Source organism: Lutjanus erythropterus, chromosome 7 (genome assembly GCF_056507025.1).
Source record: "Lutjanus erythropterus isolate fLutEry1 chromosome 7, fLutEry1.hap2, whole genome shotgun sequence".
Classification (NCBI taxonomy): domain Eukaryota; kingdom Metazoa; phylum Chordata; class Actinopteri; order Lutjaniformes; family Lutjanidae; genus Lutjanus; species Lutjanus erythropterus.
The window spans coordinates 29,089,508-29,109,273 of NC_139323.1; the positions used below are offsets into that span (position 1 = coordinate 29,089,508).

General features: G+C 39.6%; 1 protein-coding gene across 1 annotated transcript in view; it reads left to right on the forward strand.

Moving 5' to 3' along the window:
* The window catches only part of faf1 (Fas (TNFRSF6) associated factor 1), an 89,097-nt gene that overhangs the window by 24,376 nt on the left and 44,955 nt on the right, over positions 1–19,766 (forward strand). The window contains exons 7-8 of the mRNA XM_084723488.1: positions 1,196–1,301; positions 9,068–9,154. Coding sequence (XP_084579614.1) covers positions 1,196–1,301; positions 9,068–9,154 — 193 coding nt within the window. The remainder of the gene's footprint in view (positions 1–1,195; positions 1,302–9,067; positions 9,155–19,766) is intronic.

The window sequence follows — 19,766 nt, forward strand, 5'->3', positions numbered from 1 at the left end:
GTGAGCTTCTCTCCACTCGTTCTTGTCACTTTACCTGTGTGTTGTACATTATGAATTTCAATTGAAATAGGAGAATGTTTCACCGTGTAAAAACTGATGAGATAATAACATTCTTTAGGCTTTTGATTATTTTAACGGTTGAATTTGCAATATGATTTGCAATATTCGAGAATGATAATTTTCCCATTATTCTTATTATCATGAATGACCGTGTTAAAATCATTATCGTATGATATTTGCAGCAATATACCAAACAAAGATGCTTTCTTAACCCTGTAGAATATGATGTGCAGGCCAGGATATCCCTGCAGTGTTAAAAACTGTATTTTAACACAGAATTCACCTTTAACAGTCATCTCCTGCAATTTGAAAATTGCAGTAGGCCATATTGTGATTTTGATGAAATTTCGATAAACTGTTCAGCTGTACCATATCTGCATGGTTCAGAAGATAGACAGAGACAGTGAAGTAGTCAAATACAGCAGTAATCCAGCAGCATCTGCTGAAGAGGTGGTGTATTGTGATGCACAATAATGGCTCTTTATCGTGAGCTTTTTTTAGCTTGAAAATGATAGCAGTTGTAGTGCTGGGCCCTTATGTACAGCATTATCCACACACTCCAAAAATCAGTACCTTTAGCAGCTGCTGTTGGTGTTGGTCAACAACTTTACCAAACCCTGCAGATGTGGTCAGTTTTGTGCTACTGTATGTCACAGCCTTTAGTCATCTTTAGGGTTTGTCGTTAGGAAGGTGCTGAAGGCTCTCCTGGGGTTATTTCACAGTAGCTGCCAGGTTTGTTAGCAATAAGGCAGACTGATGGGCTCCATGCTGTTACTGTGCAGGTGGTCATAGCTGAGGTAGCCTGCTGTGCTGAGTGCAGCTCTGGCCAGGCTTGTTAAGACACAACCAGTGAAGTGGGCGACAAACCCCCAGAGGAGGCACCCACCTCCCTGTGGGCCAGCAGGCTACCACTAGTTGACAAGTTTCAGCTTGCCCTTCACTTGACTGAGTTGCTCTTAGTGATAATGTTTGTTTTCCTGTTTGCCCCCCTTCCGTTCCTCTTGAGTCATTGTTCTGCCTCTTTTAAATGTTCCTTTTCTGCATCAGGTTATTCTTTTTTTGAAATTTCCTTTACAGTGTTCATCCCTATTTCTTACGTTTTTTTTTTTTTTAATTCTCTCCCTCTTCATTTTAGTGCTCTCCAAGAGTCGTTAAACCAGAACTTCCTGCTGGTCATCAGCCACCGTGAAGCGCAGAGGGACTACAATCTCAACTTCCCCGGCTCCAGAACCATACAGGAGGTACGACACCAGCGTACACGCAGACACAGACCATACAGGACATCAGAAAATCGCTTTATATGCCCAGACGCACACAAAAGCTCTTAGTAACTCACCCACAGACTCTCACATACATAATATTATTGTACCCGATTCTAGTCTCCCATAACACAGCTTTCATTCCATTGGCCAAACATTGCTAGTCTATCTCAGCCATCGATTCATTATTCATCACAAATGATCACATTTCCGAGCACATAATTACTCTCACAGCTGCGGTCTGGTACAACCCCCTCTTTTTCTCCCCACTCCCCCTTCGCTGCGTCTTTCTCTCTCCGTCTCAGCAGTCAAGGAGGCGGTTTAAATACTGAACATTGTTTGATCTAGGCATGCGGCAGCAATGGAAAGAGACAGAGTCCATTCATTTTCTTCATCTGAAACTAAACAGTAGATTTGGCAGCCTATGAAATATTTATAGTAACTCATAGTGGACCCAGTGTGAAGGCAGTACACCGCTCTGTCCATTGGTTATTACTATCACAGCTATTGTCATATTAAAGCTTGAAGAGCAGAAAAATATGTGTGTGATTGCTTGCCCATGTAGATGAGCAAGTGTATGTGTCTGTGTCAAAGTTTGGCCCTCTGTGAGTTCAATTCAGCACTTTCCTAAATACACATACAGACATATTACTGTCTTGCTCTTGCAACCTCCTGTGCAGAGGGAGACCTGAGCAGGTGTCATTTGTTATTGACAGTTGATAGCCTGCTGTCACAGGTGAGTGGAAATAAGCTCCTCAAAAGCCAGGTAATCAGGTTGAAGTGCAGATACTTGTGTGAAAAAAGGATTCTGGTAAAACTTCTGATTCAACTTTTGTAGTCAAATTAAGGCGAAGAAGTACAGTCTCTGAAACAAAGCTGTGACGATTAATTAATTAATCTATTTGTTGTCAGCCATTCAATTAATTGACAATTATTTTGATCATCAATTAATCAGTTTCATTAATTTGAGGACATCATTTTGAGGACGTCCACAGGTTTTTCACCATTTTCTGACATTTTATAGACCAAACAGTCGATCCCTTAATTGCAAAATAATCAACAGATTAATCAACAGTGAAAATGATCTAGAAAGTCTGAAAATAATGAGCATAAACTGGGCTCAGAAATGCAAATCAGTTTTAAATGTCAACAACAGAACATGAAAAATTATAATCAACATGAAAACACACAGAAATTCCCACATCTCTACCGGACTACCAAAACCTTTTGTGCAGCCTCTAAGGCTGGTTCTTTTGTCTCTGAATCATCGTCTAGAAATCAGTGCTGCAGTGTTTAAAAAATCTCTCAGGAGCAACTGACAGATTCACTAGATGCCTTTTCTCTGTGGCCGAGTCCCCCATCTCTTGTGTCTTTCGTCTTGTTACATCTTTCATGTAGTTTTTGTCTGGCATGCTCCTCCCTGATGTGCACTGATAGATAGACCAAGGAATCATCATGTATTATTGTTCCATCCATTTAGGTTGAAATCAGTCTTGTTGTTTGGAGGATGGTGCATAGTGATGCAAAACTAAAAATTATTGATCATTTCCCTCAAATGCATTAAACCTGAAGTAATGTATTGAAAATGTAAGGAGTAGAAAGCACAGATATTTATGTTAAGATGTAGGGAGTAAACAATTAAAAATAAATGCTCAAGTAAAGTACAGATACCTGAAAACTCTTAATTAAGTGCAGAAGTATTTCTCCTTCTTTCCTTCCCATCTCTGGAAATCCCTTTAGTGATCTTACCTCACATGTCAGTTCTCAACCATTAGAATTGTCTGCTCGCCCGGGACGAGTAAAACGCCATGCCGGCCAAGTAAATCTGGAAATTCACTCACCGGGCATGTATTAAAAACTCATTAAACTGTCAAAACTATTTAGATAATCAATTAATTGTTAAAGTAATTTTTCATACGTAATGGGAGAAAATGTTCTCAGATTTCCCACTTTTTCTCATTTATTATCATATTACACTAAAGATCTTTTCAACTGACAAAAACAAAATTACATGACAAGTAACTTTGGTCTTTGTTGTCATTTAACAATTGCTAATCAAACAATTTGTACAGTGGCAAGTAAAAACTGACTTTGGGCAAATAGATTTCTGACACACTTGCCTGAACTGGCAACTGAAAAACAAACAGTAACGTGGAACCTACATGTTGGGGTTAGTGAAGATCGTTGTTTGGACTTAATATATACTGGACTGGAAGTATGAGTTTTAAGTTGTTGTCATTCCTGTGACAACTTTATATGATTTAGATTTCCTGTTTTTCTTTTTTGTTTATACTCTTCATTTTTAAGTTCATTGCTCACTGCAGCTCAGGCCCGACTCCTCAGTGCGGGTGAAGATTACACTGATAATAATCAGGCCACTAGCAGGGCTTGTAATGGTGCTAATTGAACAGATTAGTACAACCAACATCTGAACTGGAGGAGGCAACTCGCCTCCCTGGTTTTCTCCCTCCTTTTTTTCCTCTCTCCGTCATCTCCCTCTCTTTCTCTCTCACCCTCATCTCAGGCAGATGGTTTTGATGAGCACCCACTGTGAACCTTAAGTGTTTCTGCTGGGATTACAAACACTGGGGAGGGGTCCCTGCGGTGTGGGAGGGAGGAACCATGGACACAGAAAGAAGGCAAAGGACTGCTTGCTTGGTGGGGGTGCTGTAAGAGGCCATAGGGGATGGAGAATGGACAATGTAGGCTTAAACAGGCCTCCATGTCGTGGTCTTTTCCTTACGCATGCTTGTCTTTAGGCATCTCAAGGCCCCCTGCAGTGAAAATGAGGCCCAGAACTTTAACCTGCATAGATCTGGACTCTGTTTGCCCCATGTTGACCATGCTCTTTATATATTTACTCTTTAGCCAAGGAACAAGCGTCTGTCCTTTTTTATTACTGTAATGTGTTAAGAAATACACTGTAAAAATTTGAAGAAAAATGCAACATTTCAAGGCAACTTACTTCAATAAGTTCTTGAGTTTTGAGTCCAACTTAAACTTAAACTAATATTTAGTTGAGATAATTCTAAACTTGAATCTTCCAAGAGTTTTAGAAACCCTCCTAGAAAATCGTATTTCAAAAATTGTTGAGTAATCTCATTGAGGTGAAAGTGAACAATGGTTAATATAACCATTAAAGCTACTACAAGGACTTTTTAGCTGGTTATGAATCCGTTTCAGTTTATTACTGGTGCCTCTTTATGACCTAAATAAGTTCATGAGACCATCCGTGAAAAGAACGGCTATATTTGTATGGGTATGTTTACGTTACGTCTGCCACTGCTGCCACTGCGTCGGATTCTCCTTGAAATCAGATGAAATGAGCCTGTGTACATTTTTCCAGGGAAAATTACAGTGAGTCACACATTAGCCAGTTAAAAAGAAGCAGGAGGATATTTTAATTTAGATAATTTTATGTCTGTTTTTGTGGTTATTATGGTGGAAACACCACCGCTTTTGTCCACAGGGGCCTCCAAAATTTATGAAATATGAAAGCTCCTTGTAGTAGCTTTCGTTTTTCAAACACCCAAATAATGACAAATCACGTTCACCTTGCAGGTTGCAAGTTTTGGGTGTCAAAATTCAAAGATTCAGGTTTATCTGAAGAAGAAAAGTAAATTATCTCAACAAAAGATTACAAGTCAGTTAAATTTTATTTCAAAACATAAGGGTTTGAGTTTGATTAAAAGCTCAAAGATCTAGTGAAGGCAGTTGTCTTGAAATTCTGAGTTTTCAGAGCTTTTTTTTTTTTTTTTTTTTTTTTTTAACAGTGTAATATGTCATTAAAACATTTGTACAGAGTATGTAGGGAATGATACAGAAGGTTCAGTACCCAATCTGAGGAGCTACAGGTGCAAGTAGAGACAGTCAGTAAAATAGTATCTATTGATGACCTCAGTGAAGTTGCTTCAGAGTAATTTGTGATGCCCATAGTAAAGACGAGGAGTTTGGTTGTGATATTTATAGATAAAAACAATAATAAAAGACACAAACAAGCGTATGTCTGTCATCGTAAGAAGAATTAAGAGTGCAACAAAGAAGTAACACCATATTCAGGCAGCCTGACTCCCCTTTCTGCTCATACTGTGTCCACTCACAGAGACACATATGGACTTCACTACAGAGCACCTTTCTCTCCCCACTCTCCCTTTTGTCTTAGCTGAAGACCAGCCGATGGTCCCTGCTTGTGCATATCAATGGGGATAGAGTCCTGTCTTCTTGTTTGTCTTTGCCAAAAGCTCTGGCTTTGCCTTGTGGCTCTCAGGGAACTGCCCTTGCCCCTCCCTTTCTATCCCTTCATTCTCCATCTCTTCGCTCCCAGTGTCCCTTCTCTACCTTCTTTCTTCTCCATCTCTGGAGCGCAGGGCTGTGTAGACTCTGATTGGCATTACCAGACAAGAGTGTGGGGGTAAGTTGCTGGCTAGCTTCTGAGCTAAGCTGGAGAGCAAATGTTTGCCAGGGACGTAGAGGGTAGAATAGGGATGGCTGCTGGTTTCGAGGTGTCCGTGACCAGACCAGTTGTCCTGGGGATTTCCCTCCTCTACTGCCCCCCGGGGCTGGGCCCGGGCCCCCATCCCTACTCCGCAGCTGGGAGACATATAGGAACCAAATGCAGACAGGGCTACAGAGCTGAGAAAAGGGAAGGTTGGATCGAAAAAGGAATGAAAGAAAGGCATCTGGTGCCTAGGGGAGACGAAGAAAGAAAGCTAGAGCGGGAGAGCTTGTGACTGTTTAACGGAAACCTTTCCTTCGCTTTGATTCGCTTCCAGCCAGGGATTACAGGCAATTGGCATTTACAATGATTGGATCATTAATTTTGCCGTATTGCCCAGCAGCCCACAGCCAGTCGAGCTAATGTTGTGTATAACTGGCTCATACACTTCTGCAGCATCTCAACATGAACAGCAAACACAAAAATCAGCAGCGCTGTTGTTATTATTAAGACTTTGATTTAGGGCTGCAGCTAACGATTATTTTCATTATCGATTAATCTGTACATTATTTTCTTGATTAATGGACTAGTTGTTCGGTCCATGAAAAACAGTTTTGGGTCCGATACCTAATGTGCTCATGTACTCATACTCAAAAAACTGCTGTGAATCCACCACACCTGATACTAATTTATGAAAAGTAGCTCCTTAGCACAAGATTGGATAAATCATCTCAAGAACTAACACAGCACAGAGTCAAAGGAATCTGCTAATGCTAGCAGCAGGAAACAGTAACAACAATTTGTTACATTAAGAAAGTGAGGAACATCTGATTAAAATAAAACATGACGTTCAAAGTTATTATAAGAACTGTAATGGCATTATTAAGTAATTAAGTAATTGCATCAGTACTTGGTATAGGCAAGTACCCCTGGTATTTGTAATTCACCTGACAAAACCTGAAAATATTCATATTTGAGTAGCTGAAGTCAGAGATTCTTTTCTTAAAAATTACTCAAGTTGATAAATTGACTATCAAAATGGCTGGTGATTACTTTAATAGCTGACAACGAATTGATTAACCAACTAATTGTTTGAACTCCATTTGGTTTAAATCCCTTACTGCTCTGTTAAAGACATTGCCTTTACATTTTCACATCTCTGTCTACAAGTGAGGTTGATGGATACTTTTTATGAGTTGCTGGATTCATTCATCATTGCTGACATGTTTTGCTTCCAAAGCTACAAAGCCGGCTGTCATGTAATGACATTCCAGCGTTACTCCATTGTTGTAGGTCAGACCAGTTTTAGCTGGTCATTGTAAGTAAAATTTGTAGCCTAAAATGAGTTACTCTGAGTCACAGATTTAATATAATTGTTTTAATTTGTTTCAGGCTAACTTATCAGGGAGATGGCTGTTGTGGCAGACAGGGGGCAGCATTAGACAGTATTGCTCCCTCTGTGATGGCTGCTGTAGCCAACACATGCACTGCTTTGGATCTGAGAGCTGCAGCAAAAACTTTGGCTACCTGGAGAACCCTGTTCATTGCTATATTTTCTAAATTGCTTTGTTTGTCTTTGATATGGTTGCACAAGATTCTTATAATAGCGCTGTATTTTTCATATGGTCAGAGAAAGCCTCTGTGAATGAGTGTCTGTCTGCAGCTTCTGGCTGTGTGGTTTCAGGTGGGCAGGCCTGGTGTGTAGCTGTGTTTTCTTTCTGTGGTGAGATCAGGTTGTCCTTTGCCAGGTGCCTTTTTCACTGTCTGTCTCCACTCTCCTCCTCCTCCACCTCTCACCTTCATTCTCTCTGTGGTGGGCGTTAGTTTGTTGTTTCTCTGATGCTGCTTTAACCTCTGACTGCAGCCTCTTCATTACTAGTGTTTATGCCTCTCCTTTCCTCCCTTTTTCCCCTCTATTCATCGGCTGGCCAGCCGGTCAGTCAAATCCCTGTAGTCCGGCTGGTCAAACATAGATATTACACTCTGTAATAACACTGGCCACCCGCTCTGACCCCAGCCTGCTATCCTGGCCATAGCTTCTCTTCATAAAGATAGACGCCGAGCAGTGTGGTGTGGGATTTACGATAGAAGGACAAAGGATGGATTGTGCAACTCATTTATTATTGTTCTTTTATTTTTCTCCGCTTGTTTGTACTGTGAATTGCTTTGCTGTGCCAAGCCCTACACAAATAAAATATAATTTCTCTGAGATGTTGATAACTTAGATGGAATATGTACTGTTGCTTAATGAACGAATGAATTCGGATTTAAATATAATAATTTCTGCAACCAGCTCATCATGTGTTTGTGCCCTCAGACACCTTCACAAATACATGCACAAATGCAAAATGAAGTAATAATAGCATTAAGGTGAAAGTGGCCAGGCCAGTTCTGCCCCCACAGCCTTCTTAGTTCAGTGTTTTGCAGCTGCATTTCCTGACATTGGCTTTGACTTTGTGTTTGTAGCGTTCTTTAAGTTTCCACCTCCGTGACCAGCAGCCCTACAAATGTCCAAGGATCCATCTCTCTTCGGTGCTTTTTACAAAGACAGGATTTGACCCGTGTGTGGAGGGATCTTTGCACCACAATTGACAGTTTTCTCAGCATCAGTGTCCAGCCCTGCGGGCCTGAAGGGCAGGATTCTGCTGAACAAATGCACCAGAATCCACGGCCGCCAGTGCTCAGACGCCGACGGGGCTTTGATCAGCTTCGGCTGGCGCACATCAGGCTGGCGTTAGGGCTTTAAACCAACAACCCACTGGACGGTGTAACACGGCGCTCGGCGGGACAGGCGCTGCTGGCTGCTAACTGTTTAAAAGCACGGAATGTTATTAAGTGATGCAGATACAGCGTCCGCGCATGAATGGGAAAAGAGAAATACTGTTCATTTCAGAGCGTGGGGCTGTTGTTGCTGGGCATTAGCTGTGGCATCTGAAGAATGCTGATAACACTGGCTGTCTTTTTAGTTTTTTTTCCTCCTCCTCTCTCCTTTTGACTCATCTCCTCCTTCACGCTCTGCCTCCACCCCACTTTTTCCTCACACTGCTGAATGGAGGATACTTTGATGTAGCCCTTGCTATAATTTATTACATTGTATTTACTGTTAAGTTAGTTGTGGAAATATTCCAGTTTTCATTTTTTATATTACTCAATAATGACAGGATGGTAAAAAGAAGTATAAAACATTTTTAATGGAGATTTACTGTACTATAATTATTTCCAAATTTAAATTTTGTGTTATTGGTGTTGTGTCAGTCTGATTTTTGTACTTTGAGTGTACAGTAATAATTTTATCTTTTCCTTATATTTGCAGGTGAAGAGGAACATTTCAGACTTGACCAACATCCCAGTCCGGCATCAACAGTGGGAGGGATGGCCCGCGTCAGCATCTGATGACTCTGTAAGAAGCACAAGCACACAAAAACAAAATCAAATATGTAACACCTGTTACCCAGACATAGGGCTAATTGAAATATTTTGAAAGTATTGGCTATATGGCCAACTCCAATACTCAAATTGCAAAAGATGTAGTTTTTTGATAAAGGAAAACTGTGTTATAAAAATTATAATGAAGTACCGTAGAGGTGCCCTGGCCTAAAATTCTTGCTCACTAGATGAAAATTTTTTATTTGGTACATACATTTTTTTCAGTGAAAACACAATTTGTGGTCTAAAAAATAATTCAATAATTCAATGATCATAACAGAATAACTAAGTCCTACAGGAAAACAATCAACAATGAGCTTCGCTTTTCTGTGGACTGTAAATGCTGCCTATATGTTACCCTCAGCAATTCAACAATACAACCCTCTTAAAGATAATTAGATTGAAGATAATTAAAAATAAAGCAGAAATTAAAGCCGATGATTCACAGATTATTGATTAACATTATTTCAGTACTTGCAAATTGCAGTGGAAAGTGTTCTACATGCTGTAATCCACCCCGAAACCATCTGTCAGAGGCATGAGAGTAAGATGTTAAAGCTAATTAAGATGTCAAAGACTGTTCCCATCCTGTGTCTTCTATCTGTGGACATTAAATCTCACATCATTGAGTCCCGCTGACCTCTCCCGTCCCAGGGTCGCTCTTCCCAGCCTTTCACTCTGCACACAGTCAAGCTGATCAGAAGCGACCCTCATACAGAACCTTGAGGAACCTCTGACCCCTTTTGTCTCACCCCTTCTTTGACAGCATATGTGTTCCCATGCTAATTGTATGGGATGGTTTATCATGCTACATCAAGGAGCTGTATACACACATTCTTGTGTTAGCCCCCCGCTAACGTTTTCCTTTTTGTCTGGTTTGAAGTATTGCTATTGACTTTGTTTCACTTCTTTTTCAAGTGTTATCATACATGTCCCTATGCCAGAACTGACTCTACTGTAGCACTTACCCTATAGAATTTCTATTTATTTTTATAAAGTAGTGCAGTTTTGTGATATGTCCCCCATTGTTCATGTTTAAAAACTATAACAATAACTGCTCCTGATTTTATGACTTGATGTAAACCTTTTAAGATTAACAGTGAAAGCAAACACATTTTGCATCATTAATGTGCCTAAAAGGGAAAAGGACAAAAGGTTATGCATCCTTTCACTCCAGAAGATTGTTTGCTTTATTTTGTTCCATTACAGCTCAGAGCAGGCAATTGTAAAGCCGGTAACCACCAAACAAACCATACTGCTATGATGCAGATTTGCCATTGTTTGCATTATCTTTGTAGACATCCAGTTATGTGATCAGTAAACGGCCTTGGATTGCAACAGAAATACAAGTCCCAGTTCTAATCTGAGAGCACATGTTGCACAATGACTGACCTCAGTATTGTGCTCATGCATTATGACACCACATGACTTACTTTTCCAGTTTGCAACCACAACATGCAGCTTATGACTTTCTTGTTCACACTGACAGAGGAAGAGAGGTAACTGCAGGCATCTTTTAAAACTGCTCAGGATGTTTTATGTACAGCTGCAGTAGACTTAGCAAGCAAGCTGATTCTTCTGTGAACATGGAAACAATTATTCAACATATCTTGAAATACACAATACTTATGACAAAGTGTGTTTCCTTACTTTGTATGACACTGATCAGTTAAATATTATTTCACCACAAAGCCTTGAAATATTTAATTCATTCAGCCTCCAGTTTCTTTTCTGTTATCATCTAGAACAATTTTCACCCGCCAGGAATTTATATTTCTAAAATCTATGATATACAATTGAGTTCCTTAGTTCAAAATAGAGTTGCACAATATAGTTAAAAAAAACATGACAGATATTGCAATATGATTCACACTTTTCATTTTCACTGAAAAAAACATGTTAAAATTGCAGTGATGTCACATTTGTTGGCATCTGTACCAAACAGTTTAGTTTAATTTGCATAAATATGTGACCTAATCATTTAAAACCAGCGATGTATAGTAATTTGTAAATTTCAGCACTAAGCAAGCCCCTTCCAGTCTGTGTGATGTCAAGATAATTAAGGATGAAGTAAAATTATTCATTTTTTCTTTTACCTTCTATATTTTTGTGATCTCTGTTCCTATTATGAGTGAACCTCAGATCAGCTTCCTTAGCTTAGTTCCCCTCTAGGTAGCTGTGGATATGGTGGCCGGGGATCATGAATAGATTGCAGCTCATTGTGGCATCATAGGACCGGTTGGCACCTGGCTGACACGCATCTGCAGCTTCTGTGTTTCCTGCATGAGGAGATATTAAAAAGCACAGAGACAGAAGTGTAATAATGGCCTCTGCTCTAGCCGCAGCCCTCTTATTGAAACGTCTGAAGGTATTAACAGAGAAAGCCCAGGGCTTGGCTGGCCTAGCAGGCGGGTAGGGAGCCAGTGTTAGTGTCTAGCTCATTAGCCCAGTCTCATCTCCCGGGGTTTGGGCCAATAAACATGGCAGCCAGAGGCCCCAGATTAGGTTTAGCTCTGCACACTAGCCATCTTGCAGAGGAATCGATTACTACTTAACTCTGCTTCACCTTTAAGTGTGTGATATAACTGTGTTTGCATTTGCGTTTGCGCGTGTTGTGTGTGCATATTTGCGTTTGTGTGTTTGCGAATGTGCTTGTCTTATTGTGCACACTGTGTCTAAGGCTGGGTATCGAACCCCAATTCTCTCTGGCTATCACCTGAGCTGTGTCTGTTAGAACTGCAATGATTGATTGATTAATCAAATAGCCGTCAACTATTACATTAATTGCCAACTGTTTTTACAATCGATTAATCGGTTTGAGTTTTTTTGAATTTTTTTTAAACACAGAAAGTCAAAATTCATTAATTCCAGCTTCTTAAATGTGATTGTTTTCTGATTTCTTTACTCTTATCTGACAGTAAACGAAATGTGTGGGGTTTTTTTGTGTTATTGGGTTGTGGACAAAACAAGACATTTGACAACATTTTACCATTTTCTAACATTTTATAGACCAAACAACTATCGATTGAATGCCAAAGTAATTGACAGATTAATCAACAATGGAAATTATCATTCATTGCAGTCCTGTATCACCAAACTTTGAAAATTTTTGGCATGGGAAAATAGTCAGTTTTCTGATTTTCAGATATTCACTGTATTTTATTAAAGTCAAATTCACAACATTAGACACTGATGCCGCTGATGTTGATGGTTGAAATAGGGAAATTGATATTTTTTCTTTCTTTTTCTTTTTTTTTTTTTAAGAAAAGTGTCATTTTAGTATCAGTATCGAAAGTGCAGTATTGTGTTGGCAACATTATTGAAATATTTTTTAAACCAATACCTACCGTAGGTGCCTTGAGCGTGGATGTCGTAGCAGTTGAGTTGGTAGTTCTGTTCTCAGACAGGTTGGTTGCTGTATTGTCCAGTCATAAGTGATGTTTATTAAAAAATATTTTTTACAGGCACAAGAAGTAAAAATTATTGGTCAACTTGTTTAGAGTATATCTTCGTATCTTTGAATTGCCTGTTGTTCTTGTGTTCTGAGAAAGATATTTGAGTGGTGGCATTGTTTGTTTATGTATTGTTAGAGTGTAGGAAATTACTTTGTTAAAAAGAAATTCTCACCTTTCAGGGAAACCAGTAGTTACGTGTTACGTCACCCTCCCCGGATACTGTCCACTCAACGTGTTTCATTGTTTATTGTGCTCTGAATTATTCAAGGCCCCATGGACAGTTGAAATTGGATCAGGATGGATAATGCTCATGTAGCACTGAACAACAGATCAGTTTATTCAGGGCACTGTGTTATTGTATGTGGTGATGTTAAAGGAAGTGGCACAGAGTGTAGTTGAAGCAGTAGCAATGTAAGGTGATGCTCATTTCTGCCAGACAGATTGTGTTGACCTGGCTTTTACATGCACACTATTTTCCACTATGATTGGGAATATGATCATTTGACACAGGTCTCGTAAACAGCATACTTTATTTGGATTCTTGCATGCATGCATGCACCTAAGAAAAGCCCATATTTCTGGTTGGAACATTATGAAACACTTGGATATTTTTTGGAAATGCACAAATATCACAATACCAACCCTTTCAATATGGTGGTTGAACAAATTCCACCACCAGTGGAAAAACTTTGTAAAAATCCTATTTTGCCATAAATAAATTTTCATAATCTGAGTATGCACAGCTGCATGTAAATGAGAATATAAGTGGAATATTTATTGTCATTGGTCATGTAAACACCTTAGTAGGAAATATTATCTTTTTCAGAATAAGAGCATTAAACAGAATATTTTCTGCATGCAAACGTAGTCAGTGTCTCTCTCAATTCTTCTGGCGTACATTTTTTATTTTTTCCAATTTTCCTCATAGATTCATTAGAAGACAGTTTGTAGTATTTGCCAGAGTAGCCAAGTAGAGGATCATGTGGGGAATCACACTATCAGTCTTCTTTGTGTGTGTTTGTTTTGGCATAAATATTAATTGTCATTGCGTTTACTGCATAACAGCAATCTTGACAGTATTGGAAAAGTCCTCCATCAGAAAAAAGTACACTTTTGGACTCTGCTATAGTTAAAACTTGATGGAATTCATTTTACTCCAAGTAGATTAAAACAAATACTCCAGCATTATTTGCAAATACCACGATCTAGCTCTGCCTTCAAATTCCTCCTGATACTTGCGGCTTTGGCAAAGCTGTTCTGAACAGTGCTGAAGATGATGACAGAGGTCTTGGCAACAATCGATTTGAGAGGCCAACAGGACATTAACTTCCTACGCTGTTTTTAATTCGCTGATTGAGCCTGTTCCGCTGTTTCCTCCGTCTCCTTCTCTCCTTCTATTCCTTTCGTCTAAACAATACAGCATGGAAAGCTTCCAGACAGGCCTCATCTCATTGGAGCTGTTTTGATTGGCAGCCTTTCCTCCACACCTGTTGGAGTGATTGACAGCCAATGGGACATCCTTATTACATCCCCTCATCTCTTCCAGCCTCACCACCACCCACTCTTCCTTCTAGCCAGTAATTGCTGACATTTATGCAGTGTTTCATGGTGTTTGCTAATGTATTAATGCTGCGGTGCCTCCGAGGTGCCTTCCCTTGAAGGCCAGCACCTCCCTCCATTTCCCAGCTGGCATTAATGGAATCCTCCTCTACCTGATAGGGTCCAATGAAACTGGGGGTTTATTTGGGGTGGGGTGGGGGGGGTATGGTGGTTTCCGTAGCAACAGGGCTCAGCAGTAAGCTCAGGCAGAGCCCCCCTCCCTTGTGAGATTTCCTGCCTTCAGGTGACATTCAGCATCAAGTTAGCCTCTCTATCTCATTCTTATCTCTTCTAACTGTAATATATGGTCATGTTTTTATTTGACGAGGAGGAGCGTGTTACTCCTCATTAGCTTGGTCACCTTTTAGACTCCCCAGTTGCATGTGATCATAAAGACACAACACCATGCTGAATGGAAGAGAGGACGCCAACTATTAGGCGTCCCACTGATCCTACCACCATTTTTTTAATGCCTACGACAGCCTCTGGCTCTGTATTTGTATTAACAAATTCAAAATACTTATACTTTCCTTGAGTATATCCATTTAATGCCACTGTATACTTTTACTTTACTACATCTCTGCTCTTTCCAGCAGGGCCAGACTGATACAAGGGTTTTGGGGCTGATGCTGAAAATGATGATAGGGAGCAGGCAGGCAAATATCAGCCGACCACTATATCTCTCTGCCCCTGGTTATTTTACAAATTACAAAAAAAGTAAAATTTTTCATACCCTTTCCTGTCTGGTGATAAATGTGTTGATTTTGAATGCTTTTGATAAACTGAAGGATGTTGTGTCACTTTCAAAGTTTAATAAGAAAGTGTTTCTTTATGGGTTGAGAAAATTCTCCTACTACAAACTAAATAAAATAAATTATTTAAAAGCTCCCTTGGATTAGCTGCATTGTCATATAGCCGAAAATTGGGCTGTTTTACTGACACCGTGAAAAGTTGATTGTCACAGGCCGGCAACATTACAAACATATGATGATCTTATAGAATATGATGCATTAAAATGAACTCAATCTTAACGATCTACAGCAGTAGAATGGAACATACACATTAATGCAGCCTTAATATAAAGCCAAGAACATCATATTACAATAAAACACTGACAGGCACCATTTTATTGCATGATGTTTGCTTAAGTAAGGTTTTCGCAGTTTAATATTAGTCCTTTTACTCAAATAAATGATCTGAGTACTTCTTCCAGTGCGGACTGTATGTGTGTTTACATACATTACACACAGTGTGCAGATACTAATCAATAGATTCTTCTACAGCAAGGCTTAAAGGAGCCTGAACTGAGGAAACCAACAGGTGTTGAGGGTGGGGCAAACTTGGCCTGTCCTAACCCCCCTCCTTCCTTCCTCCTATCAAGTATTAATTTTTCACACTCTTTCTCACCCACTTGTTCCTCTGTCCATCTCGATCCACTTTACTGTCTGTTCTCCTTTAGCTGCGTCGCTGTTCTTTCCTTGCTCCATCAAAGAGAAAGTGGTGTAAGGTGGTACTGTGGTTGCCGTCAGTGCAGCTGTCAGTAGTAATTATCTCACACTCACAGCCAGACACCTAATCCAAACACTGCCTACACTAGAAAAGAAAAAATGAAACACAGAAAGAATGAAGGGAGAGAAAGGAAGAGAAAGAAGGGGTAGAGAAGGGAAGAAAGGGTTGAAGAGGGGAGGGAAAGGAGGGAGGGGGGGTAAAGGGAGAGAGAAAATTCTTTCCCTGTATCGGCCCCTGAATGCTTAGAGCCTCAATGCAAGTGTTAATTAAAAGAATCCAAAAAAGAGGAGCCAGTTCCTTTGTGTGGAGATGTGGGAGAGGGTCATTTGGGGGGGTTAACCTCGTCCTCCCACCCCCCGTGCCCTGCGGCGCTTCAGCCTTGTTTCCACGTTTTACCACTGAGCCGCCAAGCTGCACTTGTGTACCTCAACATCAGGAGAAGCCATCGGGTCAAAGCGAGGAAGAGGATTGAGAGGCACTCAACTCATTTTTTTCCCTTTTCACCTCCCCTCCTTGCATCCATGTCAGCCCAAAACCCTCCAGGCTGTCTTTGACAGGGGAAGTGATCAACTTTATTTATACACTTATTAGGCCCTCAGACGAAAGCCTCTCATTGTGAATAGTCGGGGTAAAAGGGTTTATGGGGATCCTCTCGGCAGCCGCTGTTAAGATTCTCACGTTTGATTGCCACTCGATTGGGGAATAGGCCGAATAGACTTGGGGCCATGCCTTCACATCCTTAAGGCTCCAACCCTGTATGTCTTTATGTCTTTGTCTGGTTCAATACCTACAACTCTCTCAGTGCTTATTCAGCTCTCAGGTCTGGCATCTTCACTGTTGTTGTTGTTTTTTGTTTTTTTTTCGTTTAACAAATTGCTAACTTCCCTTCCTTTTTTATCCATTACTTTGTAAAGTTCTCTGGAAAAATATGAATAACAGAATAATCTAATAAACAGGGCCAGAGTACTAAATTAGTTAGAGTTAAGTTACATGAGCAAAGACGAGGCAATTCAGTTAAGTGTTCTTCGTAGGTGTTCCAGCTCAGCTGTCCTCTCCTCGCTGTGACATTTACACACTTATTAAGAGTACACTTGCTGCTAATTGGTAATACACAAGAAATACAACCTGTTTCTTCTTTTATCTGCAGGCACTCCTCTGTTATTGTTTCTGACTATCTATGACTGACTGTTTGCAGCCTCACTGAATAACAGAAGTCATATTTTTTATATATATTTGTAAACTGCGTTTGGTCAGATTATTTTTAAATGTAATTAGTTATACAAATTACATTACATTCTATAATTTGTAATGTAATCCATTGCTTTATACTTATGGATTGCTTTTGGATTTCCTCAAACTCATATATTGCACCTTACACAAAAAAATAGGGGCAGGCATAAAAATTTGAGTTCCACTAATATTCTTATTTATTTACTTATTTTTCAAGTAAAATGTGTTTGTGCAGAGTTCTTTTTGTAGAGCAGTTTTTTAAGAAACCCTGTATGTCAGATGTGCCTTTCATGAGTTAACAGGACATTGTTTATCATGAAAAAAGCTTCAGAATTTAGAAAATGACATATTTTAAACTCTGTAACTCTAATCTAATTACAGATTGATTGAATATAATTTGTTCTGAGTACAGTTATTTTTTTTGTAATCTAAATACATTATTCCCGTTACATGTAATCCATACCCATCTACTCGTCGTCACTACCCGTCCCAGTTTGTCATATGTTTCACTGTTGGTTTGTCGTTTTAGTGGTGATGTCAGTCTTGGTTTGTATAGTTTCAGCATTGCAGGACAGTCTAGCCACTGCTTTTTTGAGCAGTTTTCTTTGCTTAAGACAACATGGAGGAGGCATACTCATCAGGATATTATTCATTCTCCAACTGTCAGGGGGGATACTGCGTTTCTCATATCTTCTGCTTGATTACTGAGCTGGTGGGAATTTAAGACACAGTGGTCGATATTATAATTGGTATATCTCCAGTCAACTTTATTTTCAGGCTGCAATAAATTGTGAAATAGTTGTCCCTCTCATGGGGACCAGTGAGCTAGAGCTCATTATCTCAGTTTAGGAAAAAATCTATATGTAAACAGTTAATATAATTTCAAATATGAAGTAGGAATAACCACATCCAAGGGATAAAGAATATGGTTGGTTGCACCCAGGTGTGGGCAGTTTGAATAAAAGCATCACAGAAGGACAGAAAAGAAAAAGATTTTTATCCGTATTGATCAACATCAGTATTTACGACAATATATAATTTCATTATGCTGCCAGTTTCAAGCTTGTCCTGATAATGACCAAAGCCTGAAAAAATACCAACAGCGAAATAAGACTAAATAACACAAATAAATAACACTAAAAACTTGCAGGCAGACCAACATGGGTCTGCATTTTCATACTCTTTGTGGTCACTGGGTGGTACCTGTTCAGGTGATGGAAAACATTTGTTGTGTTTCCCGACTTATTGGGCACAAGCTGATCCAAACCACTTCCACATAACTGACTTTTGTGAACAGTTTCCTCAGCTTTGGAGGATAACACAAGTTCACTTCCAGTATTTCATTCAAGCCCACTCATTTACAGTTCTGCTCATGTTTCCCCCTTTTCTATGGACCATCCACTTTCGCATTTCTTCAAAAGCCAGTATGTCTGATGTTATGGGTGAGCTAATGGATAACTTGTACATCTGTGAAGGACCCATTGGTGCTGAAAGGTGCATACAGGTTTAGGAGCAACAAATGTTGCCATCCAGACTTCTTTTACAGAGACGCTCCTGCTTATTTCAGCAAGACAATGCCAAGACACATTCTGCATGTGTAACAACAGCGTGGCTTAGTCAAAGAGTTCAGACACTAGACTGGCCTGTCCACAGTCCAAAAGTCCATTGAAAATGTGTGGCGCATTATGACACGCAAAATACGACAGTGAGGACCCTGGACTGTTGAACAGCAGAAATTGTATATCAAGCAAGAATGGGAAAAAAATTTGCTTTCAGAACTCCAGTAGTTAGTGTCCTCACTTCCCAAACGCTAACTGAGAGTTTTTAAAAGAAAGGTGGTGATGAACATGAACATAGTGGTAAACATGCGTCCCAACTGTTCTGGAACATGTTGCAGGCACAAAATTAACCGTAAGTGTATATTTACAAAAAACCAATTTAGTTTATCAGTCTGAAAATTAAATGTCTTTGTATTCAGTTGACGATAGGTCAAAAAGTTTTCTCAAGTCATTGTATTTTTTTTTTATTTACATTTTACACAATGTCCCAACTTTTTTGGACTTGAGGTTGTACAAAATCAATAAAGAAACTGTACATGAATATAAAAAAAACAGCCCGGAATGTCTGTTTTTGGTTAAATCAGATTAATTAAGATTAATCAAAAAATCATATAAAATTTGAATGTTACCGTAAAGCAGTCCTGCTCAGTGATTTGACACATTGGACAAAATAGTCTTATATACCCAATATATTAAGGAGATAGATTGTATGATATAAATGTTAAGTTCAATTTATATTATCTCTTTATATAATCTGATTGTATACCATATTGCCCAACACTAGTTGCACCTACTCATGTGACTCAGCCACAACTGTCCAAATGTTTTTTTGTGCAAATATTTTGGCTGCAGCTAACTCACTTTTCTAACATTGAAAAAGATAAGCTGGTGTGAAAACATGGAAAATAATGGACATCAGATAGTTTAGTTCTTATCAGTGGCAGGTACACAGCAGTACTCACTAGTAAGTCCATGTTGCTGACAAGGTCCAGTGGTTACACTGTTCTCTCTGCTATAGAAGCTGAGGCCAGCATGAGGAACCTCTCTTTTAAAAGAAACTCCCTGCGGTCTGTGTAGTCCTTTTCAGACTCAAATGGCGTTGCATGTAATCGTCTCCTGATTCAACCATGTCCAGCTGCTCTTTGTGTGTCTTAGCACCTGACAATGGAGCAGATCACAGGACCTCTGCAGGGGACGAGCAGCTTCTCTGCCTCTTATCACACCCAGCCTGCCT